The 23,690-nt window shown below is 39.2% G+C and overlaps 2 protein-coding genes across 2 annotated transcripts in view; both read right to left on the bottom strand.

The window, feature by feature from the left end:
• Positions 1 to 23,690, bottom strand: part of LOC128506321 (CMRF35-like molecule 1) — a 103,174-nt gene that overhangs the window by 54,265 nt on the left and 25,219 nt on the right. The gene's annotated exons all lie outside the window — the stretch shown is intronic.
• Positions 11,797 to 17,688, bottom strand: LOC128506319 (CMRF35-like molecule 3). The gene is made up of 7 exons (XM_053476731.1): positions 17,649 to 17,688; positions 16,674 to 16,994; positions 15,544 to 15,651; positions 15,428 to 15,476; positions 14,482 to 14,588; positions 12,357 to 12,403; positions 11,797 to 12,090 (listed from the first exon to the last, which is right to left on the bottom strand). The coding sequence occupies exons 1-7, from the start codon at positions 17,686 to 17,688 to the stop codon at positions 11,797 to 11,799; spliced, it is 966 nt and encodes a 321-aa protein (XP_053332706.1).

The following is a 23,690-nucleotide window of genomic DNA, read 5'->3' as shown; positions in this document are numbered from 1 at the left end:
CACAGATACAAGTACTACAGATTACTACAGAAAAACTACAGATTGCAGAGAATTTAGAAGTAACAGCTACCGTCATTTTTATGTAACAGGAAACACATGGGGGATATATTGGGTCTAGTCACGTTAATAAAAATTCCATCGTCGCCACAGTTGACCCTCAGTTCTTACGCTCTTCACCTCACTGTTAACACCTTTCTGTAGGGTTTTCTAGGTGCTGCTAGTTAACCCTACATTTTACATTACAAAACTGCACTTAAAATCAGCCTAACTGCTCTTGTTGGTGTTAGCGACAACAGCCTCATTTTGGTGAGTCGTCTACCCACAGAGGGCTGAGTTTTAAGTTCACTGTCAGTCGGAACATTAGCGACATCTCAGTTTGGTTGGCTTCTGTTTAGCTGTACTAACAGTGCTAGCTGGCATGAGCATGGAAGCTAGTGTGGCAAGGAAGAGGTCCTCAGGTCCTTGCACAAGAAGGACCATGCTAGGAGAGCGCTAGCTGAGCCCGAGTCATGTGCGTTTTGTCGCCAGCTCCGGCGTTTACCGCTGGAAAGACGCGTCACATTCGTGAAAAGAATCTTGGGGAGAAATACAGTTGCTCAGCAGGACCCCCTCCTTTCCGAATTAACAGTTCCAGCTCGCCTGTGTCTGCTGACAAGAAATTTTCGTCAGAAGTCCCCGCACTTAGCTGGGCGGACCAGATGGAGTATCTTGAGGGGTTGGAGGACCGTGAGCTCTCCTACAGCGCTGGCCAGCAGCCAGGCACTGAGCAGCATGCTTTCGAGGATGATGACGTGCTTGACATCGGCCTAGAAATGCATGGCTTGTCGGAGGACGAGCATGAAATTTTGCCGCCCGCTTAGAGCTCCGCTGCAACTGCGTTAGCCACTCGGGAGGACACTTCATTTTTTGCTACCTACTGCCGAGCGGCTGAGAAGCTGGAGGTGGAGTGGCCCTCCCCGCAGCCGGCACAAAAACCGTCAAGGTTCGCAAGATTTTTTCTTCCTTCTGAACTGACAACCGTTAAGAATTGCTTGCCTATGTTTCCCGACAGTGAGCTCGGCTCACTGGTGCCTCAGGAGAGCCCATTCTGTGCACTGCTTAACAAGGTCAGACTACAGACTACATTTTGCGCATGTCTCGTTGTGCGGCTTTTTCCCTCGGTAGAGGGATGGCAAGTGCAGTGGTAGCACAGAGGCATTTATGGCTCATGCTCTCTGACATTCCAGATAGAGACAGGGCCGTCTACTTGGATAAATCGCTGTCTGCTGACGCTGGAGGGTTTGTTCGGCCAGTCACTCGATGCCATTCAGGCAAAGTTTGACTTTAAGAGGAAACAGGCTGAAGCATTGTGAGACATCATTCCGCGACGAGAGGTGAAGCCCAAACAGGCTCGAAGAATGACCACTCCGCGGCCACCTCATAAAAGACCACCACTCGAGCTCTCGACCGGTAAAGCAACAGCCTCCTAGGCAAAACCTACGGCAGTCTGCCTGGGGTATAAGCCCCCCACCGGGCCTCCGGAAGGATTAAGCGACTAGTAGGAAGAATCCTCACTCCTCAGATTTTAAAGGGAGAGGAGCTCTGGCAGCAGGGAGACACTGTTTCTCCTCTCTCAATGTCGCCCAAGAGGCCGCTATGTTATGTTTGGGCAGTCCCAAATGGCGCACCACTTCCCTATCACAGTCTCCCAAGCACAACCCCCCCCCCCCCCCCCACAGACAAGTGTTTATGTTCAAGAGCCCCCTTTTGGAGATCAATGTGAGCCAGTTGGCGTCCCACGTTCTCGAGTCGCGCGCATGCGCAGTCTCGACATGGGTGCAAAACACAGTCGCTATGGGATACAGACTACAGTTTCTCACAAAGCCACCTCGCTTCTCTTCCGTAGTCAACACGGTGGTGTCGGACAACGCCGCAGCGGTGCTTAGGGAAGAGAAAAGTTCTTGTTTGAGCAAAGGGGCGATTCAAGTGGTGCCTCCTTCGAAAGCGAACTTGGTTGGTACAGCTGGTATTTTGTCGTTCCGAAGAGAGGGGGAGGACTGCATCCTATTTTTGATCTGAGAATATTGAACACGTTTGTAAACAGAGAGTGGACAGCTTCAGATACCTCGGTGTTCACATCACGCAGGACCTGGCATAGTCCTGTCACATCAACACCGTGGTAAAAAAGGCCCGGCAGCGTCTCTACCACCTCAGACGCTTGAGAGACTTTAGACTGCCCTCCAAGGTGCTCAGGAATTTCTACTCCTGCACCATAGAGAGCATCCTGACGGGAAACATCACGACCTGGTTCGGGAACAGCACCATGCAGGACAGACAAGCTTTACAGAGGGTGGTGCAATCAGCTGAGCGCATCATCCGCTCCCTGACCTGCACTCGATCTACAGCGAGCGGTGCTTGAACAAGGCCAGGAAGATCGTGAAGGACCTCAGCCACCCCAATAATAGACTGTTTACTCTGTTGCGGTCTGGGAAGCGATTCCGCTACCTGAAGGCCAACACAGAGAGACTGAGGAGGAGCTTCTTCCCGCAGACGATAAGGTCTCTCAACTACAACCACACCACTATGCAGAACTAACACAATCTTTTCAGTAAGGCATTTACAGGTTGGTGTGTACGATAATTTGGTGGTGTAGGTCAGTGTGTCTGCACTTGTGTTGATTAGTCAGTCCAGTCCCAATATTTTGAGGTAGTTGAGTTAAGCTGTGTGATAATGTTTGTGTTTGTGTGTGTGTGTGTGTGTGTGTGTGTTTATCAGTCCAGTCCCTTTTTGTTGAGGAGACGGATGGCTTGTGGAAAAAAGCTGTTGCACAGTCTGGATGTGTGTGCCCGAATGCTTCGGTACCTTTTTCCAGAAGGCAGGAGTGTGAAGTGTGTGTGAGAGGGGTGTGTCCGATCAGCCACAATGCCGGTGACTTTGCGGATGCAGCGTGTGGTGTAGATGTCTTCAATTGAGGGGAGACAGACCCCGATGGTCTTCTCCGCTGTCCTCACTATCCGCTGTAGGGTTTTGCGGTCCGATATGGCACAATTCCCAAACCAGACAGTGATGCAGCCGCTCAGGATGCTCTCGATAGTTCCTCTATAGATACAATATGTGTTGTACCTTGTTCCTCTCCTTCAGGGAACAGAGGTTATAGTCATAACCATTTGTTTTTTCTCCCTCTTGCAGGCTATCAGGAAGAGAATCCATGTGTGCTGTTTCTGTCCTCCTTTTTGTGCTGAAGTTCTTTTTAATGGTGTTTAGTCTGACATCAAATTTGTATACACTTGCATACTTTGTGCTCTGGTGCGGAACAGGAAGGGGCCGTCCCCAAACTGTTTCGTCAAAGTTGGTAGCATGAAATTGTCCAAAATATCTTGCTATACTAAAGCATTAAAAGTTCCTTTCACTTGAATTAAGGGGCCAAGCTCAAATCCTGATGAACAATCCCACATCATAATTCACACTCCACCATGTAGTCAGACGAATACCGTACTCCTAGCGACTACCAATCCCAGACTTGTCCATTGGATTACCAGAAAAAGAAGCATGATTTGTCACTCCAGAGAACATGTCTCCACTGCTCTAGAGTCTAGTGGTGGCATGCTCTATCTGATGTGTTTTGCATTGCACTTAATGATATACGGCTTTGATGCAGCTGCTCGGCCATGGAAACCCATTCCATGAAGCTCTCTACTCACTGTTCATGAGCTAATCTGAAGGTCACATGAAGTTTGGAAGTCTGTAGCAATTGACTCTGCAGGAAGTTTAAGAACTCTGTGCACTATGTGTCTCAGAACCCTCTGACCCTACTCTTTGATTTTACATGACCTACAACTACCACTTCATGCTGAGTTACTGTCATACCGAATTGCTTTTACTTAGTTATAATACCACTAATGGTTGACTGTGGAATATTATGTAGCGAGGGAATTTCATGACTGCACTTGCGCAGGTGGCATTCTATCATGGTACCATGCTGGAATTCACTGAGCTCCTGAGAGTAACCCATTCTTTCACAAATGTTTGTAGAAGTGGTCTGCACGTCTAGGTCCTTGATTTTATACACCTGTAACCATGGAAGTGACTTGAACACCCAAATTCATGGAACGCCTGATAAATGAATACTTTTAGCAATATAGTGTAAATAATGTATTTAATATATTTACACCGGATTCCAAAAAAGTTGGGACACTATACAAATCGTGAATAAAAACTGAATGCAATGATGTGGAGGTGCCAACTTCTAATATTTTATTCAGAATAGAACATAAATCACGGAACAAAAGTTTAAACTGAGAAAATGTATCATTTTAAGGGAAAAATATGTTGATTCAAAATTTCAACAAATCCCAAAAAAGTTGGGACAAGTAGCAATAAGAGGCTGGAAAAAGTCAATTTGAGCATAACGAGGAGCTGGAAGACCAATTAACACTAATTAGGTCAATTGGCAACATTACTGGGTATAAAAAGAGCTTCTCAGAGTGCCAAGATGGGTAGAGGATCACCAATTCCCACAATGCCGTGCAAAAAGGTGTTACCCAGCAAAAAATTGCAAAGACTTTGCAGTTATCATCATCAACTGTGCATAACATCATCTAAAGAAGCCAAGATGGGTAGAGGATCACCAATTCCCACAATGTCGCGCAAAAAGGTGTTACCCAACGAAAAATTGCAAAGACTTTGCAGTTATCATCATCAACTGTGCATAACATCATCTGAAGATTCAGAGAATCTGGAACAATCTCTGTGCATAAGGGTCAAGGGCGTAAAACCATACTGGATGCCCGTGATCTCCGGGCCCTTAAACGACACTGCACCATAAACAGGAATGCTACTGTAAAGGAAATCACAGAATGGGCTCAGGAATATGTCCAGAAACCATTGTCAGTTAACACAATCCACCGTGCCATTCGCCGTTGCCAGCTGAAACTCTACAGTGCAAAGAAGAAGCCATTTCTAAGCAAGATCCACAAGCTCAGGCATTTTCACTGGACCAGGGATCATTTAAAATGGAGTGTGGCAAAATGAAAGGCTGTTCTGTGGTCAGATGAGTCACGATTCAAAGTTCTTTTTGGAAATCTGGGACGCCATGTCATCCGGACCGAAGAGGACAAGAACAACCCAAGTTTTTATCAACGCTCAGGTCAGAAGCCTGCATCTCTGACGGTATGGAGTTGCATGACTGCGTGTGGCATGGGCAGCTTGCATGTCTGAAAAGGCACCATCAATGCAGACAACATATGCTCCCATCCAGACCTCTTTTCTTTCAGGGAAGACCCTTCATTTTTTAACAAGATAATGCCAGACCACATTCTGTATCAATCACAACATCATGGCTGCGTAGAAGAAGGATCCGGGTACTGAAATGGCCAGTCTGCAGTCCAGAACTTTCACCTATAGAGAACATTTGGCGCATCATAAAGAGGAAGGTGCGACAAAGAAGGCCCAATACGATTGAACAGTTAGAGGCCTGTATTAGACAAGAATGGGAGAGCATTCGTATTTCTAAACTTGAGAAATTCTAAGTTCTATTGTGAATAAAATATTAGAAGTTGGCACCTCCACATCATTGCATTCAGTTTTTATTCACAATTTGTATAGTGTCCCAACTTTTTTGGAATCCGGTTTGTAATATATATGTTTAATATATATAAAGTATAGAGCAGTTTTAAGTTTCATAAGCAGACCGATAACCACGCAAGTGAACCTGAGCATGTACACTCACAATGTAGCTGTGGAATATTAGATATTCTCTTTATTTTAATCTTTATTAAAAGATTATTCAACATTGTCAAAAAAATAAGTTTTTAAGTGTTTAATTCAGTTCAATTCAATTTTCTTTGTATAGCGCTTTTAACAATTGACATTGTCGCAAAGCAGCTTTACACAATCAAAAGAATTGTGTAAAAAGAAGTCTGTATGAATGTGAATGTGTATGAATTAAAATGGTCAGATAGTCCCTCGTGAGCAAGTTGAGGGCGACCATGGCAAGGAAAAACTCCCTGAGATGTTTAGACATGACTTTAGCAGCATCAGCTTACCTTCTGTAAGGGGGTCACAGTGATGCAGGTGTTAATAATAATAAACATGAACAGTAGTGGATAGGAGAATAAAAGTAACGTCCAGGATGTAGCAACATTTAAAAAAAAAAAAAAGATTCACACCTCCACAGCCTACGCTATCTACACATCTACAAAATGGTTTAAGTAATGTGCTAGATACCCTGAGATTATGGAGCATATAATAATTCACTAAATCTATTGAAATAAATATATTAGGCATGATAATGCGAAAAAAAAATGTTAAAAAGTTTACCTGTTATAACTGCTGTTGAGTGTGTGCTCTTAGCATGCATTAAGGTACTCATGACCTGAGTTGATGTGGAGTGTGTAGTGTGTGAGACAGTACTGATGGCAGGAGCATCTAAAAGAATGGAAGTTAAGTTCAAGCTGTTCACATTTATGATTTAAAAATCTATTAAGCCGCTCTCATTAATTTTTTGGGCATAAAAGTTTGATAAATGAGTCCAGTCTACATTGTACTTTAGTAATCTCCACATCACCACCATATCATCATAATCAACAAACTACTTTAACATTTTTTTGCACTCTTCTCTGTGTAATACTCACCCATTTTAACCAGCAGTAGAATCTCTGTGTATTTATCATACCCTGTCTGCTCTATCCCACACCAGTAAGTTCCTTCATCCTCTGGTCTCAGATCAGTGATGGTGACGGTGAAGACTTTGGCTGTTGTGTCGTCATACAGAGAGAATCTGGAGTCTTTAACAGGAGATCCAGACTGAACAGGAACATCTTTAAGGTCCCAGGTGGGACATTTACCTCTGCAGAGATACTTGTTGTTCTTTTCATATCCAGATGTGTAGTTACATTTAATCTGAACTGATCGTCCTCTGTATCCAGTTACTGTAGTTACAGCTTCAGTACCAGCTGGAGAATAATATACAGTGGAATGAAATACTGTATGATCGAGGACCATGGTGTAATGTATTAAATTCAAATTTTATTTGTCACATACACAGTCATACACAGTACGATATGCAGTGAAATGCTTAAAATGTATAGTGCTGTGAAAAAAGTATTTGCTGCATTCCTGATTTTTCTTTTGTATTTTTCTTTTTCTTTTTTTTTTTTGTCACAAAAAGATAAACTGATTAAATAAAAATACAGTTATACAGTTGATGATTTCATTTATCAAATTATTACTGATAAACCTGTTAAATCAAGTAATCACTTGTCTGAAAAAGTGAAGCACATTAAAAGATCTAAAAAAAACAGCACGGTGTAAAGAAATTCAAGAACAGATGAGAAATAAAGTAATTCACATGTAACAGACTTTAAAGATTTTAGACGGAGATCAATTCTGCACTCTTCCAGAGATTTAAGAAGGAGAATGTTCGACCATCATTTTGTGATATACAAGCAAACTTGGATTATGCAGCAGGACAATGATCTAAAACACATAAGCAAGTCCGCCTCTGAATGGGTTAAAAAAAAAATAAAAAGTTTTGGAGTGGCCTATTTGAAGTCTACACTTAAATGCTTAAACCGGCCATTCATGCTCAAAACCCTCCAATGAGTCTGAAATTTTTTTTTTTTTTAATCTGGTGAAAAGAGTGGGCCAAAACTCAAACTACACAGTGATGGGAAAGACTCTTTGCCAGTTATCGCAACAGATTGATTGCATGCGTGGCACAACTAGTTATTGAGTTTAAGGGGCAATTACAATTTCACATAGGGCCAGGTAGGTTTGGACAGTTTTTTTCCTTAATAAATGAAATCATTATATAAAAGCTGCATTTTGTATTTACTCAGGTTATCTTTGTGTAATTTTAACAGTGTGACCCCTGAGAACTTCACTACTTTAAACACTGGAACCTCTCTATAAAAGTTCTGTGCTAAATGTCCATCAGTGCAAAGCTTTAATGTGACACTGATACTGAACACTGAGACTGATGAGGATTTGGAAGTGTTTGTACTTACCTAGAATCAGACAGAAGGTGAAGATGAGGACCATCTCCATTCTACATCCAGACTCACAAACTCCTCAGATAATAAAAAATGTTCTGTTAGTTATAATTAACACACTCTCTGTCTCTGTCTCTGTGCGGTGTGTATTTGTGTGGTGTGAACAGAAATCAACACTTCCACATTTTGAGCCAGTCACAGTAAACCACCCAGGAAGTGTGTGTGTGTGTGTGTGTGTGTGTGTCTGTGTGTGTGAAATGTTGAGCTCCTACAAAAACACTATAAAAAATATGTTTCAGATGCAAAGCTTTGCATAAACATTAGACTGCACTTTAAACTGTAATGTATTTGTATTTGTTATTCCCTCTCAGTCTATGGTGACCAAAGCTTCATAAAACAAATTTTTACACAGAACTGAAAAGAACAAAATTATAAAGAGAAAACAGAGCATCAGCCACGCGATCTGTATAAATCTTTGTGTAATGTAACTCAGCCATTGCAGGGTGTTCTCTACCCTAAAGACACACTAACTTATTTCAATAGGACGCCATTGCGGTTAGTCTGCTGGCATCAGTGTTGGTTTGGAATATAAAGATGAATTGGTGTGTAAGTGATTAATCAGGCTATGTCTCATTGTACACACTGCTTTGATAACCTGACTTTGATTCAGCAAATCTAAAGTCAAACTGTTGTTTCATCATCACAAATTTATCTGAGATTTCTCAGTCTCATCAAAGTACTACTCACCCATTTTAAGCAGCAGTTCAAAATCTATTGAATAAATATCACCCTGGTTACTCTGTTGGACAACAGTGAGTGCCTCCATCCTCTGGTCTCAGATCAGTGAGATCCAGAATGAAGAGGTACAGGAACGTCTGTAAGGTCCCAGCTGAAGTATTTAATCTCTGTATTGTCCTCTGTATCCAGTTACTGTAGTTACAGCATCAGTACCTGAATAATATACAGTGGAATGAAATATGATCCAGGACCAGGGTGTAATATACTCACTACAAAACATGCTGTCGGACTAAATAAAAACCTTGAATTCAGTCAAATTTATTAAAGATTACTTAATGTAAAAAAAAAAAAAAAAACACAAGATTATAATCCTGTTTTTAGATAAAATTTTATAATATATTGATCATAAATTTTCCCTTATTCTATTGAAAATAATTTTGCATTTTTCAAAAAATAATAAAAATTAGCAAAGGTACCTGCCAAATATTTTTTGTTTTCATTTGATAAAATGTATGATGTTTTCCCTTGTGAAGATGTCACGATTTGCAGTGCAAGACAGAAAAAAAAAGAAAAAAAGCAGTGTTTATGTGTGTATTGATGGTAAAAATGAGAAGGTTCTACATTCCAAACTCAAAATAATACAATAAATGAGTGTCTTGTTAGTTATCTTCTGTGGCCTTACTGTCTCTGTCTCTGTGATGATGCCCTGTTTTATGGTTTTAACAGAAACCACTTCCACTATAAAGTAAGAGACTGTGTGAAATGTCCAGCGTGTGAAATGTTCAGCACAGAGGCTGTAAACATGTTTTCAGCTGACAGCATTAAAAGAAAGTTTTGGACAAACAAATTTATAAATAGTGGACTTGTGTTCCACTATTTATACTGTAATGTCAGTGATTGTAGATATTTATTATTCTAATATAAGAAAACATTTAATCATATTCATATCAAGCTCTGAGATCATTAGGCTGCTTCCTGTACATTAAACTGATGTTCCGCATTTACAGGTTAACTGTTTCAGTACTGACTCATTGTGTGATGTTTATGAGTTGGTCTGATTCATTGCTGCCATTGAGACCATAATGTGAGAGGCACAGATTGGAAACAATTTCAAGATTGAAATCTCCTCTATTATGGCAGGGCTTGTTTTTCAAAGTGGTGTCCGTACTGAAACATCTCCACATCTCCACTATAATAAATATCATGTAGTTAAGTTGGTGATTTTTAAAAATTATTATTTTGCAATTTCGCAGTAACTTTTTATGGTAGTGTATTCCATTGATGTTTGCTCTCTTGTAATAACAAGATCATGAAACAGTTTACAGTACAGTCTCGCTTCTCTGGGCGACATTTTTGTAACCTAGCATCATGATTTTTAGAGGTGACTCAACAGCCAGGACACGGTGAAATTACTGTTTTATTCTCTTTAGCTTCTACTTTTTTCTTTTGCTGAGCAGCTCGGTGAAAGGGTATGAATAGCAGAAAAAGCTTTTTTTTTTTCCAATACATGTTTGCACCTAATTTCTGATGATCAGTGGCTAATCCAGAAGCAGAGATAATGTGACTGAAGCTTCTCCACCATGTCCTACAAAGAGCTGCTCTTTTGCCATTTAGGGTCTCTAAAACTTTAGCTCTAGTGAAGGTTTGATGGACTAAATGTGCAAACGATGAACAAAAGCAAAGGTTGTATTAGGGAGCATAAAGCCTGCCATATGGGGTATTGTCATATATGATATTTTTTGTTATTTGTTTCTTTGTTTGTTTCATTGTTTGTTTGTTAATGTTTGGGTAGATGGCAAAATAGGAATCACACATCATGAAAGGAATCACACATTTTAGTCCAGTTTAATATGTTAAAATAGTAAATGCTAGCAGAAGTGAAAGAAGCCCCACAGGTAAGAAAGAGGAAGAGAGTTCATATCACACATTACCACTTTGAACATAAACAGGAGGATAACAAGTAAGAGATAAACATACTGATGTTAAAATAAACTACTGAGTGTTAGGGTGGAGTTTTATGAGATAAACTAGAGTTACCCTAAAGTAAATTTTTTTTAAATAACACCTTGTTCCAGATACAGTGAAACCTCGGATTGTGAGTAACGTGGTTTGTAAGTGTTCCGCAAGACGAGCATAGATTTTTAATACATTTTGACTTAAAACAGACAAGTCTTGGTTTACGAGTGCCGATATCATGTATCACGCATGCGCTCCTTGTTTTGACACCGAGCGTCAAGTGATCACAACTGAGCCAACGTTTTTTCTTTCTTGCACTGTGGAATTGTGGGTAATCGTCTCCCCTACTGTGTCTTAGTGCTCGTCTCTTACTGGTATAATCAACATCCGTGCACGCGTGTACTGTTTACTATAACACTGTGACCACGTGTGTGTGCGTGAAACATATTTTATTTTGTGTTTGTATGCATGTGTGTAGAGTGTGAAAAAGAATGTCTCATTAGAGAGGTTAGAGATCTATTTTCTCTCTGTGTCAGCATGCCGTTATGTGTGTGTACGCGTCATTGGACCCCGTCCTGCAAAAATAAAAGAGGAGGAAGGGTTACTGTGTAAGATAAGGGAGAGGGAGAAGGTGTCGCACAAACACAGACACATACACCGTGCACAAACACACTCGCACAGACACACACACACACTAATGGAAACTCTTATCTGTCGGGCTATATTTTAACTTTTTTTTTTTTAAGGTAAAGTGCAGGTGAATTGGTTTTATTTTTACTTTATATTTTGTATTAATTATTTTTATGTATTTATTTTTTTGGGGCTGTGCAACGAATAATCTAAGTTTTAATTATTTCTTATGGGGAAATTTTCTTTGGTTTACGTGTTTTAACATACAAACACACTTCTGCAATGAATTATGCTCGCAATCCAAAGTAAATCCAAAGGAAAATAGAAAATAAAAATTTTAATATAAGATGAAACACATTTTATTTGTTGCACTATTGTCAGCACCGCTGTTTTAAATATTTAATCAACACATTCTAACCAAACAGATATGAGAACTAAAATGGACTAAATTATAAATAATATGATAATAACTCATGATGATTAGCATTCTGTTGTATGCTAACTAGCCACATTTAGTGTCATTAACAGTAGCATATTCACATAAGTTGCTCTCGTGATTGTAGATCACTGCTGTAGAATCTGTGTTAAAACTCACTGCTGCGTACGTTAGACTTTCACCAGATTTCACACCCGATGGTGGAGCAGCGCTGACTGATGAGTCAGAGTGAATTGTGGGTAATTCAGGGTCAGAATAAATCTCAGAGGGGTTTGTGGGAGTCAGAGCAGTGGAGTAAAGTGTGTTAGTAAGACTTATGTTGTCCTTAATCTCCTCATAAACACAATCAGGATGTGGAACCTGAGTAGAAGAGGGAAAATAAACATCTGTGATTAAGTTTTTACTAAAAAAAAAAAAAAAAAAATGTATTCCTGTAAAAAATTAAGCTCTTAAGTATACAGTCTGGCCAAAAACGTCTTACACTGTCAATTTCTGATTACATCATTAAATTGATGTAAAAATCACTAATCATTAAACATCATTAAATCAGTTAATGTGTTGCTGGTTTAGTGCAACATTGTTTGTTTTGTTGGAACCAAAGAAGATTTTGGAGAAACACAACTCACCACATTGTGGTTTGAGGAGCTTTGTGCAGGTTGGGCTGGGGATGAGGCTGAACACATAATATAAAATATACAAACACCAATAATTAACACAATTTGTAAATTTTCTGTATCTTCGCGATAAATGTAGCTTTCTAACATGGTGTGTTATTCTTTAATAATAAAGAAAATACTCAGGTAGGCTGTGCCATTTAAACCCTGCCCCAAATGTGCCAATACATTCTCTCCCACACTATTACTCCATCAGAAGTAGCCTAAAATTTTTAAATAACACAGAATGGATCCACAATTTCATGTTTATGCCAAATTCATCAGATCAGGCAACGTCTTCTATTGTCCAATTTTGGAATACTCATACAAATTATAGCTTCTGGTTCCTGTTCTTAATTGACATCAGCTGCTTCTGCTATGCCGCTGCTGTAGCACATCTGCTTAAAGGTTTGACATGCTGCGTGTTCAGAGATGTTTTTCAGAATAACTTGGTTGTAAAAAAGACATTAAGTTACTGTTTACTTTCCATCAGCTTAAACCAATCTAGTCTGTCCTTTGGTATCAATAAGACATCTTCATGCTTTTCTCTTTAAACCCTAACAATGATTGTGTTGAAATTCCAGTAGACCAGCAGTTTCAGAAATACCCAGATCAGTCCATCTGGCACCAACAACCATGCTGCATTTAAAGTCAGTTAAATCAAATTTGTTCCCCATTCTGGTGATCATTTTGATAATTGACAGCAGATTGTCTTGACCATGTACAGTATAAATTCCTAAATGCATTGAGTTGCTGCCTTGTAATTGACTGATTATTTGTATTAACAAGCAGTTTAACAGGTGATAAACTGCTTAAAAAGGGTCTGGTGGGTATTTTGAAAGGCACGTCATTGTCACGTTCGGGGTGTAAAGGCAGGTGTTGATCGCCGTGGGCAGTGAGAGCAGGGACAGAGGGGTTGTGTAATATAAAAAAAAAATAAAACTCAGCAAAAAAAAGAAAATCAAACTTAACATTGTGCTAACAGGGGCTCTTTGGCAAGACACAGACTGGAGGACGAACACACGCCCTGTGGCGAGACACAGGCAGAAGAAGGACAAACACATAACAGGACACACAAACTATGTGTGGAGCTGAAACTAGGGGGGAGTGGGGCTAAAGACATGGCAGTCCTAGGGCATGGCTTTTAGCTAAACATGGTTAAGATTGCTCTTAACCATGACAGTCAGCTACTGTACACATACACCTAGCTAAACATGTCTTCAGCCCCAACATGCACTAAGCTACACTTACCTAATAGCTCAACACACACTAGGGAATTGGGGCACAGAAACACAGAGACAAGGGATACCCAGTGGCTAGGCTAGGAGACATTCCAAGGCCAAGCTCACTGGGACACTAGGGAGACAGGAAACAGGATAGAGACACAAAGGGGCTATGGCTAGAAGCATGCTAGTTAGCTTAACCTATATTTTAGCTACCCACACTCCTAGCCAAACACACACCTAACTACTTACCTGACTCTAGCTAAACACAAAAGAACACAGGAGGACAACAACCACAGTACTTACATACATTTAAGACAGAACTGAATCAGCTCCACTAACACAGACACACAGAACATACACAGAAACATTGCCAATAAGAGAGCTCAGGTCAACACAACTTAAATCAAAATATAAACTAAACAAAGAACAAAAACAAAAAAAAACTAAATGCCCACACAAATGACAGTGGTGATACCAAAAAAGCTCGACCCAGTTTCCCAGTCTAAACAGCTATTTATAGATGGCTTAATGGCTACCTCGGCTCAGGTGTGCACTTGCACCACCTGACCGAGGTGCCTGCTGGGAAACTGAGTCAGCCAACAAAAAACTACAAATAAAAAACAGTGACCTCTAGTGGTGGACCCTTACAGTCATGTACAAAATCTCACTGATGTTAAACTTCTACAAGCAAAATATTTTATTTTCCTGTATGGTGCATAACATGATTAGTATGGAAATATTCCTTAATAATTTACCACATGTATGTCACCACCTTACCTTATTTTTAATATAATTTCACAGTTCAGCTTTTTAAAAAGTTAAATCATACTTTATTAAAATTTTAAATAACTAAATAGATTTGTTTGCGGTACCTCTGGTCTTGTTTTTCCTCTGAAGGGCGAGAGTAAATAACAGGACAATGAGAAGCAGCGCTAGAACCACAGACACAGCAATGATGATGGTGGACATTGGAAAGTCTGGAAGAGAAACGTGATCATAATATGAAGGTCAAATTTAAATCGTTAATTATCATTTTGATTTCAAGTGAATACTTATGTTCTAGATTAATGCATGTGCGCAAAAGTAAAGTGAGACAAAAGATGCAGATTTGTCGCATAGAATTGATGCGGTTTGTTTTGTGGCCTTCAGACTGTGAATGATTGTCTTGATTTAAATATCTGGCCATATAGGAACAAAATTAAGCATTGGGCAGATGTGGTTTTATGTTTTTGTATATAATCCGGGTTAGCACATGGACATCCCTCTCAGACAGCTTCCTTTTGCATCCGCATTTATCCTGTTGGATATGGTTCGTCCTTTTTGCTGGTATGCTGACATTACCCTGGGTACTGTGGCTCTTGATACATCACAAAGACTTGCTGTTTAGCAGATGTGGCAGTGAGACACGCACAAACAGCTTGTCCTCTTTTGAACTCTGATATGTCACCCATAATGTTGTGTGCACTGAAATGTTTTAAACAAAACCGTGCTTTTACATTAAACATTCACACTCTGATCTTACTGGTGGAATGTGCAATCAATAAAAATTGGCCACCAGGCTAGTCAAATTTAGCCATGAAACTTCCAACACTAAATTGGCCAGTGTTTCAGTTTCATTGTCCAACACATACATTTTACTCTTTTGTTTACTCTTTTAAGATTTTTTTTTTAAACAAACATAACTTTTATAAAATTTGCAGTGAATAAAGGGTTAAAATAAATTCCAGGACAGAGAACGATGCCTAAAACATGTACATCCTATACATTTTCTCATAAAAATAAATGTAAATAAAGGCTTAAAAAACATGATATTGTACATGAGATGATGGAGTGGTGGTTGGGTGGGTAGCATCATTTAGTAGATTAACTGAAATAAAAATATTAAACATAATGTATGATGTGAGAGAAGTATAATGAAAAGGTGAAACAAATACCTGTTGTTGAGTGTGTGTTCTCAGCACGCACTGATGTACTCATGGAGTGTGTTAAAGTGGTGTGTGTGGTGTGTGTGGTGTGTGAGACAGTACTGATGGGAGGAGGATCTGAAAGATAAAAGAAACAGTTTATTTTTACATTTCAGACTCACTTGATAAAAAAGCTCTGTTTTACATTGTACACTGTGCTTAAACCTTCAGGGGTCAGTGAGACCACCAGCGGGACAACTGGCAATTTTTTTTTTCTGGTAATGTGAAAAAAGTTAAAATGCTGCTTCATATTTGATCGTATACATAAATGTAGTCTGACTCTGTAAAGGCTCTACTTTTATTTCTGTACACTCACAATATCAACAAAACATTGTGGTTTTGTAAAATAAAGAAAAATAAACAAACAAAAAAAATAATAAACCCCTTTTCTAAAATGCGTCTCTAATAAATAATACTGCACACACAGTATATATCTATAGAAATATTAAAGTGTCTACTTTTAAATAAACAAACTTAAATAATAAAAAAAAAAACACAAAAACCCAACTCTCTCTCTCTCTCTCTCACACACAGACACACACAGACTCAGTGTGTGTTTCCTGTGTGTGTGTAAGATGGCACGTGCTGTACAGAATGTTCTGGAAAGTGGGAGGAGTTTATCTTTTCCTCAGAACAACACTGGGTCTCTGACAGAGAACCAAGGAGGAGAATCCAGTAAACTGTTACCATGAGTCAGTTATTAAATCGTAAATAATCCTTATTCTGATAATACAAAAGTGTTTTTTTATTATTATTCTTTTTCCTCATTTTTCACCAGGTTTTATTGGCTTATGTAAAATATATATTTTTTAATGTCACTTATATATTTTAGCTTAGCATGTAGCTAACACTGCTAAACCTGCTAACATGCTGCCTTATGTAGCTTAGCACAAACACTTTAGCTCCCTGTGGCTAAGCTAATGCCTTATGTAGCTAACAGATGTTGGTAAATATCAGCTGTGTAGATTTTCAGATGTAAATGTAAATCGTAATGTAAACAGTATAAGTCGTTGTATGACATTACAAAAGCTCAATGACAATATGTTCATGATTAATAAATTAATGTAAGATTATTTTACTCTCCTCTGTGTAACACTCACCTGTTTTAACCAGCAGTATAATCTCTGTGTAAATATCACGCCCTGTCTGATCTATCACACACCAGTAAGTTCCTTCATCCTCTGGTCTCAGATCAGTGATGGTGACGGTGAAGACTTTGGCTGTTGTGTCGTCATACAGAGAGAATCTGGAGTCTTTAGCAGGAGATTTAGATTCAACAGGAATGTCTTTAAAACCGGGGACAAGACAATTGCCTCTGCAGAGATACTTGTTGTTCTTTTCATATCCAGATGTGTAGGGACATTTAATCTGAACTGATCGTCCTCTGTATCCAGTTTCTGTAGTTACAGCATCAGTACCAGCTGGAGAATAATATACAGTGGAATTAAATATGATCCAGGACCAAAATAAAAACAAAACTGTTTGTTTTTTAAAATACCTGTATTTTTTTTTTTTTTTTTTTGCAGAATATACAGTAATATGCAGTAGTATACACACACACACACACACACACACACACACACAAATAATCTAAATCCTACACGTCCTACAACAGGACTATCTGCTCTCGGCTAGACTCGATAGAAAACACTAAACTCACATTCTGTGTTGAACAACAGGAAGAAGAGAGATGAGACTGCAGGCCGACTGCACTGATAAAGCATTAGTCCTGATCTTTAAACACATAACCTGTAGTTAAGGACTGTTGTTCAGCTCGTATACAGATACACAAACTCTTCAAAGTCAATTTTACACTGAAAATAAGTAGAGATAATGTTCCCATGTGTAGGTGACTTGAACATGTAGGTTTCCTCATGCAGTAAGTGATGTGGAAGCTCCTCTGTGTGCTTCTAAAGATAACCAGGAGCTCTCAGCACCCCTGAGAACTTCACTACTTTAAACACTGGAACCTCTCTATAAAAGTTCTGTGCTAAATGTCCATCAGTGCAAAGCTTTAATGTGACACTGATACTGAACACTGAGACTGATGAGGATTTGGAAGTGTTTGTACTTACCTAGAATCAGGCAGAAGGTGAAGATGAGGACCATCTCCATTCTACATCCAGACTCACAAACTCCTCAGATAATAATAATTAATAATGTTCTGTTAGTTATCGTACACACACTCACTGTCTCTGTCTCTGTGACTTTACAGGGTGTGTGTGTGATATTAGTAGAAAGTAGCATGATGTCCACTTCCACTTTTGAGCCAGTGACAGAAAACCACTCAGGAAGTGTGTGTGTGTGCGCGCGTGTGTGTGTAGGTGTGTGTGTGTGTGTGTGTGTGTGTGTGTGTATGTGCATGTGTGTGTGTGCTCAGCTACCTAAGGATTAAGTGTAGTGTTAGTGACATGAATTGTTTCACCATCTACTTCACATGACTCATTACTGTCACTGTCACTAATGATGTGCCTGTCGTTAACATCGCGGCTCTTTAAGGTGATCCTGACTGGATGACACTTTGATTCTTCTTTCTCTTCGTTATTCTGTTAAAGCAACATGTTATAATAATAATAATAATAATAATAATAATAATAATGTTATTGGTCAACTACATGTCATGATGTGTAGTGGTGTGTGTGTGTGTGTGTGTGTGTGTGTGTGTGTGTGTGTGTGTGTGATTCCATTGAGCAGGATGTGACGGGCTGGGTTACAGACACAGCACACAGGGAGATGGATTAACAGTAGGAGGGAGTTTAGAGAGCAGGCAATACACAGATAAGACGCTGGAAAAGGTGTGAAAATGAGTGACAACATGAAGTTAGAGTTTAGAGTGTGTGAGTTTTAAATGTTATATTGAGCAGGCTGTAAATAAAATCCATACACATAGGTTTATTTTAATAGTAATAGTAATTAATTTTACACATAATTTTACATTATTTTCGATAATAAATTAATTTAAGCAACAAGTGTTTATATATACAGTATATCTGTTACAAACAATCCCTACTGCCCCCTAGAGGACAAGGTGTGTAAATAGGAATCAATCACAAGTAAACACTGCAGAGTCAGGAAGGAAGAGGAAGAGGAAGACTAGGACAGGTTTATGTTTATGATGCTACTCTTAAAAAACACCTTTACACGCTTATACAGTGTAAATTTGTGAGTTCAGTAATCTTTGTACTTCCTATATAATTGTTATAAAACAGGGAGATCAGCCGAGACTCAGGACAAATGCCATGGTGACGAGTCTATTCCTCCTGTCACTATCATGACTCCTGTACAGCTGTCCCAGGTCTGACCCTGGACCAAACTCAAGGATCAAGACAGTGTGTCTTGGGGTGTGTATGAAGCGAGTCTTTCCTAACTTGTGTCTCTGTAAGACGGCTGTGAGTGTAAGTGTGATGTGGAGACGTGTTTTATAAATCCTGGACTGATTCAGTTGAGAGCAGTGACACTATGGAGTAGATTATAGAAACATTTCCACTACACTCCGACCCAGACATGTCTGCATTACTGAGGTTATATTTTATTAATAATAATATAAAGTTCCAGTATAATAGATACAGTGGTGTGAAAAACTATTTGCCCCCTTCCTGATTTCTTATTCTTTTGCATGTTTGTCACACAAAAGTTTCTGATCATCAAACACATTTAACTATTAGTCAAAGATAATATAATTGAACAAAAAATGCAGTTTTTAAATGATGGTTTTTATTATTTAGGGAGAAAAAAAATCCAAACCTACATGGCCCTGTGTGAAAAAGTGATTGCCCCCCTTGTTAAAAAATAACAACTGTGGTTTATCATACCTGAGTTCAATTTCTGTAGTCACCCCCAGGCCTGATTACTGCAACACCTGTTTCAATCAAGAAATCACTTAAATAGGAGCTACCTGACACAGAGAAGTAGACCAAAAGCACCTCAAAAGCTAGACATCATGCCAAGATCCAAAGAAATTCAGGAACAAATGAGAACAAAAGTAATTGAGATCTATCAGTCTGGTACAGGTTATAAAGCCACTTCTAAAGCTTTGGGACTCCAGCGAACCCCAGTGAGAGCCATTATCCACAAATGGCAGAAACATGGAACTTATCCGAGAGGCCACAAAAGACGCCAGGACAACATCTAAAGAACTGCAGGCCTCACTTGCCTCAATTAAGGTCAGTGTTCATGACTCCACCATAAGAAAGAGACTGGGCAAAAACGGCCTACATGGCAGATTTCCAAGGCGCAAACCACTTAAGCAAAAAGAACATTAAGGCTTATCTCAATTTTGCTAAAAAACATCTCAATGATTGCCAAGACTTTTGGGAAAATACCTTGTGGACCGACGAGACAAAAGTTGAACTTTTTGGAAGGTGCGTGTCCCGTTACATCTGGCGTAAAAGTAACACAGCATTTCAGAAAAAGAACGTCATACCAACAGTAAAATATGGTGGTGTTAGTGTGATGGTCTGGGGTTGTTTTGCTGCTTTAGGACCTGGAAGGCTTGCTGTGATAGATGAAACCATGAATTCTACTGTCTACCAAAAAATCCTGAAGGAGAATGTCCGGCCATCTGTTCGTCAACTCAAGGTGAAGCGATCTTGGGTGCTGCAGCAGGACAATGACCCAAAACACACCAGCAAATCCACCTCTAAATGGCTGAAGAAAAACAAAATTCAATTCAATTCAATTCAATTTTATTTGTATAGCGCTTTTAGCAATTTTCATTGCCGCAAAGCAGCTTTACATAGTCAAAAGAATTATTTAGGTTTGTATGAAATGTGAATTTGTATGAATCAAAATGGTCAGTTTGTCCCTGGTGAGCAAGCCGAGGGCGACAGTGGCAAGGAAAAACTCCCTGAGATGGTAAGAGGAAGAAACCTTGAGAGGAACCAGACTCAATAGGGAACCCATCCTCATTTGGGTGAAACAAAAAGCAGTAAATGATCTGCATATATACAGTGTGTAGGGTGGGAGGCAGTTCAGCTAAAATAGCTGATGTTAATTGATGTTAATATGGAGTCCAGGTAGTTATTGAAGACCCAGGTAGACTTGTAAGAAGTTCCAGTCATGAACTATCGAACTGTCAAGTCCCCAGAGAAACAGTTGCCAACACCAGTCAAGGCCAGAACCATTTTCTAGGTTGAGAGAATCATTCCCAGACACCAGACGCATCCCAGAGAGACACACGGGGCATCCATGTGACGAGATCTTCAGCCAGAAGCGGGGCACCAGGATGGGTCAGACAGGTCCGGAGGGCAGAGGGAGTTTGGATCACTGGCAGCTCAGGAACGACATGTGTAGCTCGACAGAGAGAGAGAGAAAGAGTGAAAGGGGGGGACAGGAGGAGAGAGGAAAAAGAAAGAGGGGGGGAAAGAGAAGAAGAGGAGAGATGGCAGTTAGGTATGGTCACAGTCACACAATGTATAATGTGAATGTATATTAACTGTAGCGTGCAAGCAGAGACTCCGGCAGGACTAACTATGACAGCATAACTAAAAGGGAGAGCCAGAAGGAAACACAAACATGAGGGCTTCCTGACATGTAAAGCAAACAATCACCTCACCGTCAGCAAACCTGAGTGATCAATTAGAGTGAGGAAGACAGCATCCAAACATACCAGTTCACCATAATACTCTACGTCTAAAATGAAGACTTTGGAGTGGCCTAGTCAAAGTCCTGACCTGAATCCTATTGAGATGTTGTGGCATGACCTTAAAAAGGCGGTTCATGCTAGAAAACCCTCAAATAAAGCTGAATTACAACAATTCTGCAAAGATGAGTGGGCCAAAATTCCTCCAGAGCGCTGTAAAAGACTCGTTGCAAGTTATCGCAAACACTTGATTGCAGTTATTGCTGCTAAGGGTGGCCCAACCAGTTATTAGGTTTAGGGGGCAATTACTTTTTCACACAGGGCCATGTAGGTTTGGATTTTTTTTCCCCCCTAAATAATAAAAACCATCATTTAAAAACTGCATTTTGTGTTTACTTGTGTTATCTTTGACTAATAGTTAAATGTGTTTGATGATCTGAAACATTTTGTGTGACAAACATGCAAAAGAATAAGAAATCAGGAAGGGGGCAAATAGTTTTTCACACCACTGTATGTAATGGTGATGTCACTCCAACATCATTAATTTATTTGTATTGATGAATGTAATTAGTGTTACTGAAAGTTATGTATTGTGTAATGTGTTTCAATCCATCATTACACTAGAGGGATTCCTTCTTAACGTTAAGTTACAGAGTCTTACTAATGGTTTTGCGTGTATTTAATATAATATAATTCATTCTCTATATCATTAGATTCCAAGGTTTTAATTATTAAAGTGAAAAATGGAAGTTTCCCCCCGTGCAACATGAACTGGTTTGTTCTGAAATCTGCTGTTTCTGAAGATCCTCCTGTGGTTATTTACTAAATGGTTTGTCACAGTTTGTTGTATCTTCCTATTGGTTGAGAGGTGAAAAGAACCTGCACAGCGCTGAAACTTTCTAGACTTGCAAGAGTGCAAGAAGCTGATGGCGTTGTATTTTTCTTCTCACGATTAGAAGCAAACCATAGTAAAATGTTCCTGGAGTTTAATGCGATGCCATTTAGTGAGTGTCTCACATGTTATCTTGTGTACTCGTTCGTGTTGCTCCAGTGTGGACAGCAGCCTGGAGACTCGCTAGTTGCCAAGATAATTGTCTATGGAAGCAAATCAGTCTCAATAATAATTCACACAAAAGACACGATGCACACGTACGTATCCCAAATTCACATGTGTAAAACGCAATTGACATGCACAAAAAAAAATATATACTTTATTCACAAAAAACAGCTCACATGCACCATTCAACCAATCACAGCCCTCCAGGAGCGTAGCACTCAAGTAGCTCAGCTTTACACACCAATTTTTTTTTGCGCAATTTGAGTTATTGACAACGGTAATTAAGTTTCACCTACTCAAACCAAGAATACGATGCACATGTAAGTTACTACTTTATTTTATAATGTTTCATTAATAAACTTTGCCAAAAAATATTTATTTTGTGCACGTGAGTTTTTTTTTTTTTGTTTTTTTTTGTGAATATAATTTTTTTTCATTCACGTAATTGGGGTTTTACACCTGTGAATTGAGATACGCACGTGTACATCAAGTCTTTTGTGTGAATTATTGATAAAACTATTTTGCTTTCCTAATTGTCTGATGCTAGGCCACATGCTTGATGCCACTGGTGCTAATGATAAAATGTGGTAATGTTTGCGTACATTTACGTTGCATTGTATTACTATTGTGAATGTTGTGTGTGTGTTTTGAACCTGAACTTTGTGATATTTTATGCCGTCTTGCGTTGCATTTTACTTTGTAGTCAGTAGTTCAACCAGTGCTAGGTTGATTCGATGCCATAATCCAGTGTAATAATTTAATTGGTAAATTGATTTTGGGTATTCTGATTTTATCCATAATTTGCAACTGGACGCAGAATGTCAAACAGCACAGAGGAAACCTTTTTGAACTGAGTGATTCCCGTGAATTACTTTTTCCATGTCATGAATGGTGAGCCAAGCCCATGGGATGCACAAAGCATCGCAAAACTTTCATAGGTTATATACAGGAAGCAGAAATGAGTAGTTACAGTACCATTAAGTCTTTTGGTCCGAGTCGTTTGTTCATTTGTCAAGTGTCTCCCATAGACGCTATGCAGTGGAGTAGATTAAAAATAACAAACAACTCAGACTAGAAGATATAAGAGGTGAACTGCTTATTCTGTTTATAATATGTTCTTAGCTTCATTGTAATATTTTCATTACTGGAACTATGGACAAACTTTGTGTATGTAAATGTGTTCAATGTCTGTCAATTGAAAGAACACCATTTTATTTTATTTCTGATCAAAATAACAAAATGAACAAAATTATTTTAAAAAAAAAGATTCGTTCATTTTGATGAACAAGATTTAAAGAACCAAGTCACTAAAATGATTCAAACTTGCCATCACTAGTGTCCACACAGAATAACGAACCAAATTGAATTTCACGTGATGGTCCAAAGTTGAGTACTAAGGCTTTATTAGACCAGGGTCTGTTTTATTATTTTTTTTATTGTAGTAAAATATTGAATGTATTACTAGAGTTCTCATTGGTA

This window comes from Clarias gariepinus, chromosome 18 (genome assembly GCF_024256425.1).
Source record: "Clarias gariepinus isolate MV-2021 ecotype Netherlands chromosome 18, CGAR_prim_01v2, whole genome shotgun sequence".
Classification (NCBI taxonomy): domain Eukaryota; kingdom Metazoa; phylum Chordata; class Actinopteri; order Siluriformes; family Clariidae; genus Clarias; species Clarias gariepinus.
The sequence above is the reverse complement of the archived record's forward strand: the minus strand, read 5'-3'. Positions and strand labels throughout refer to the sequence as shown.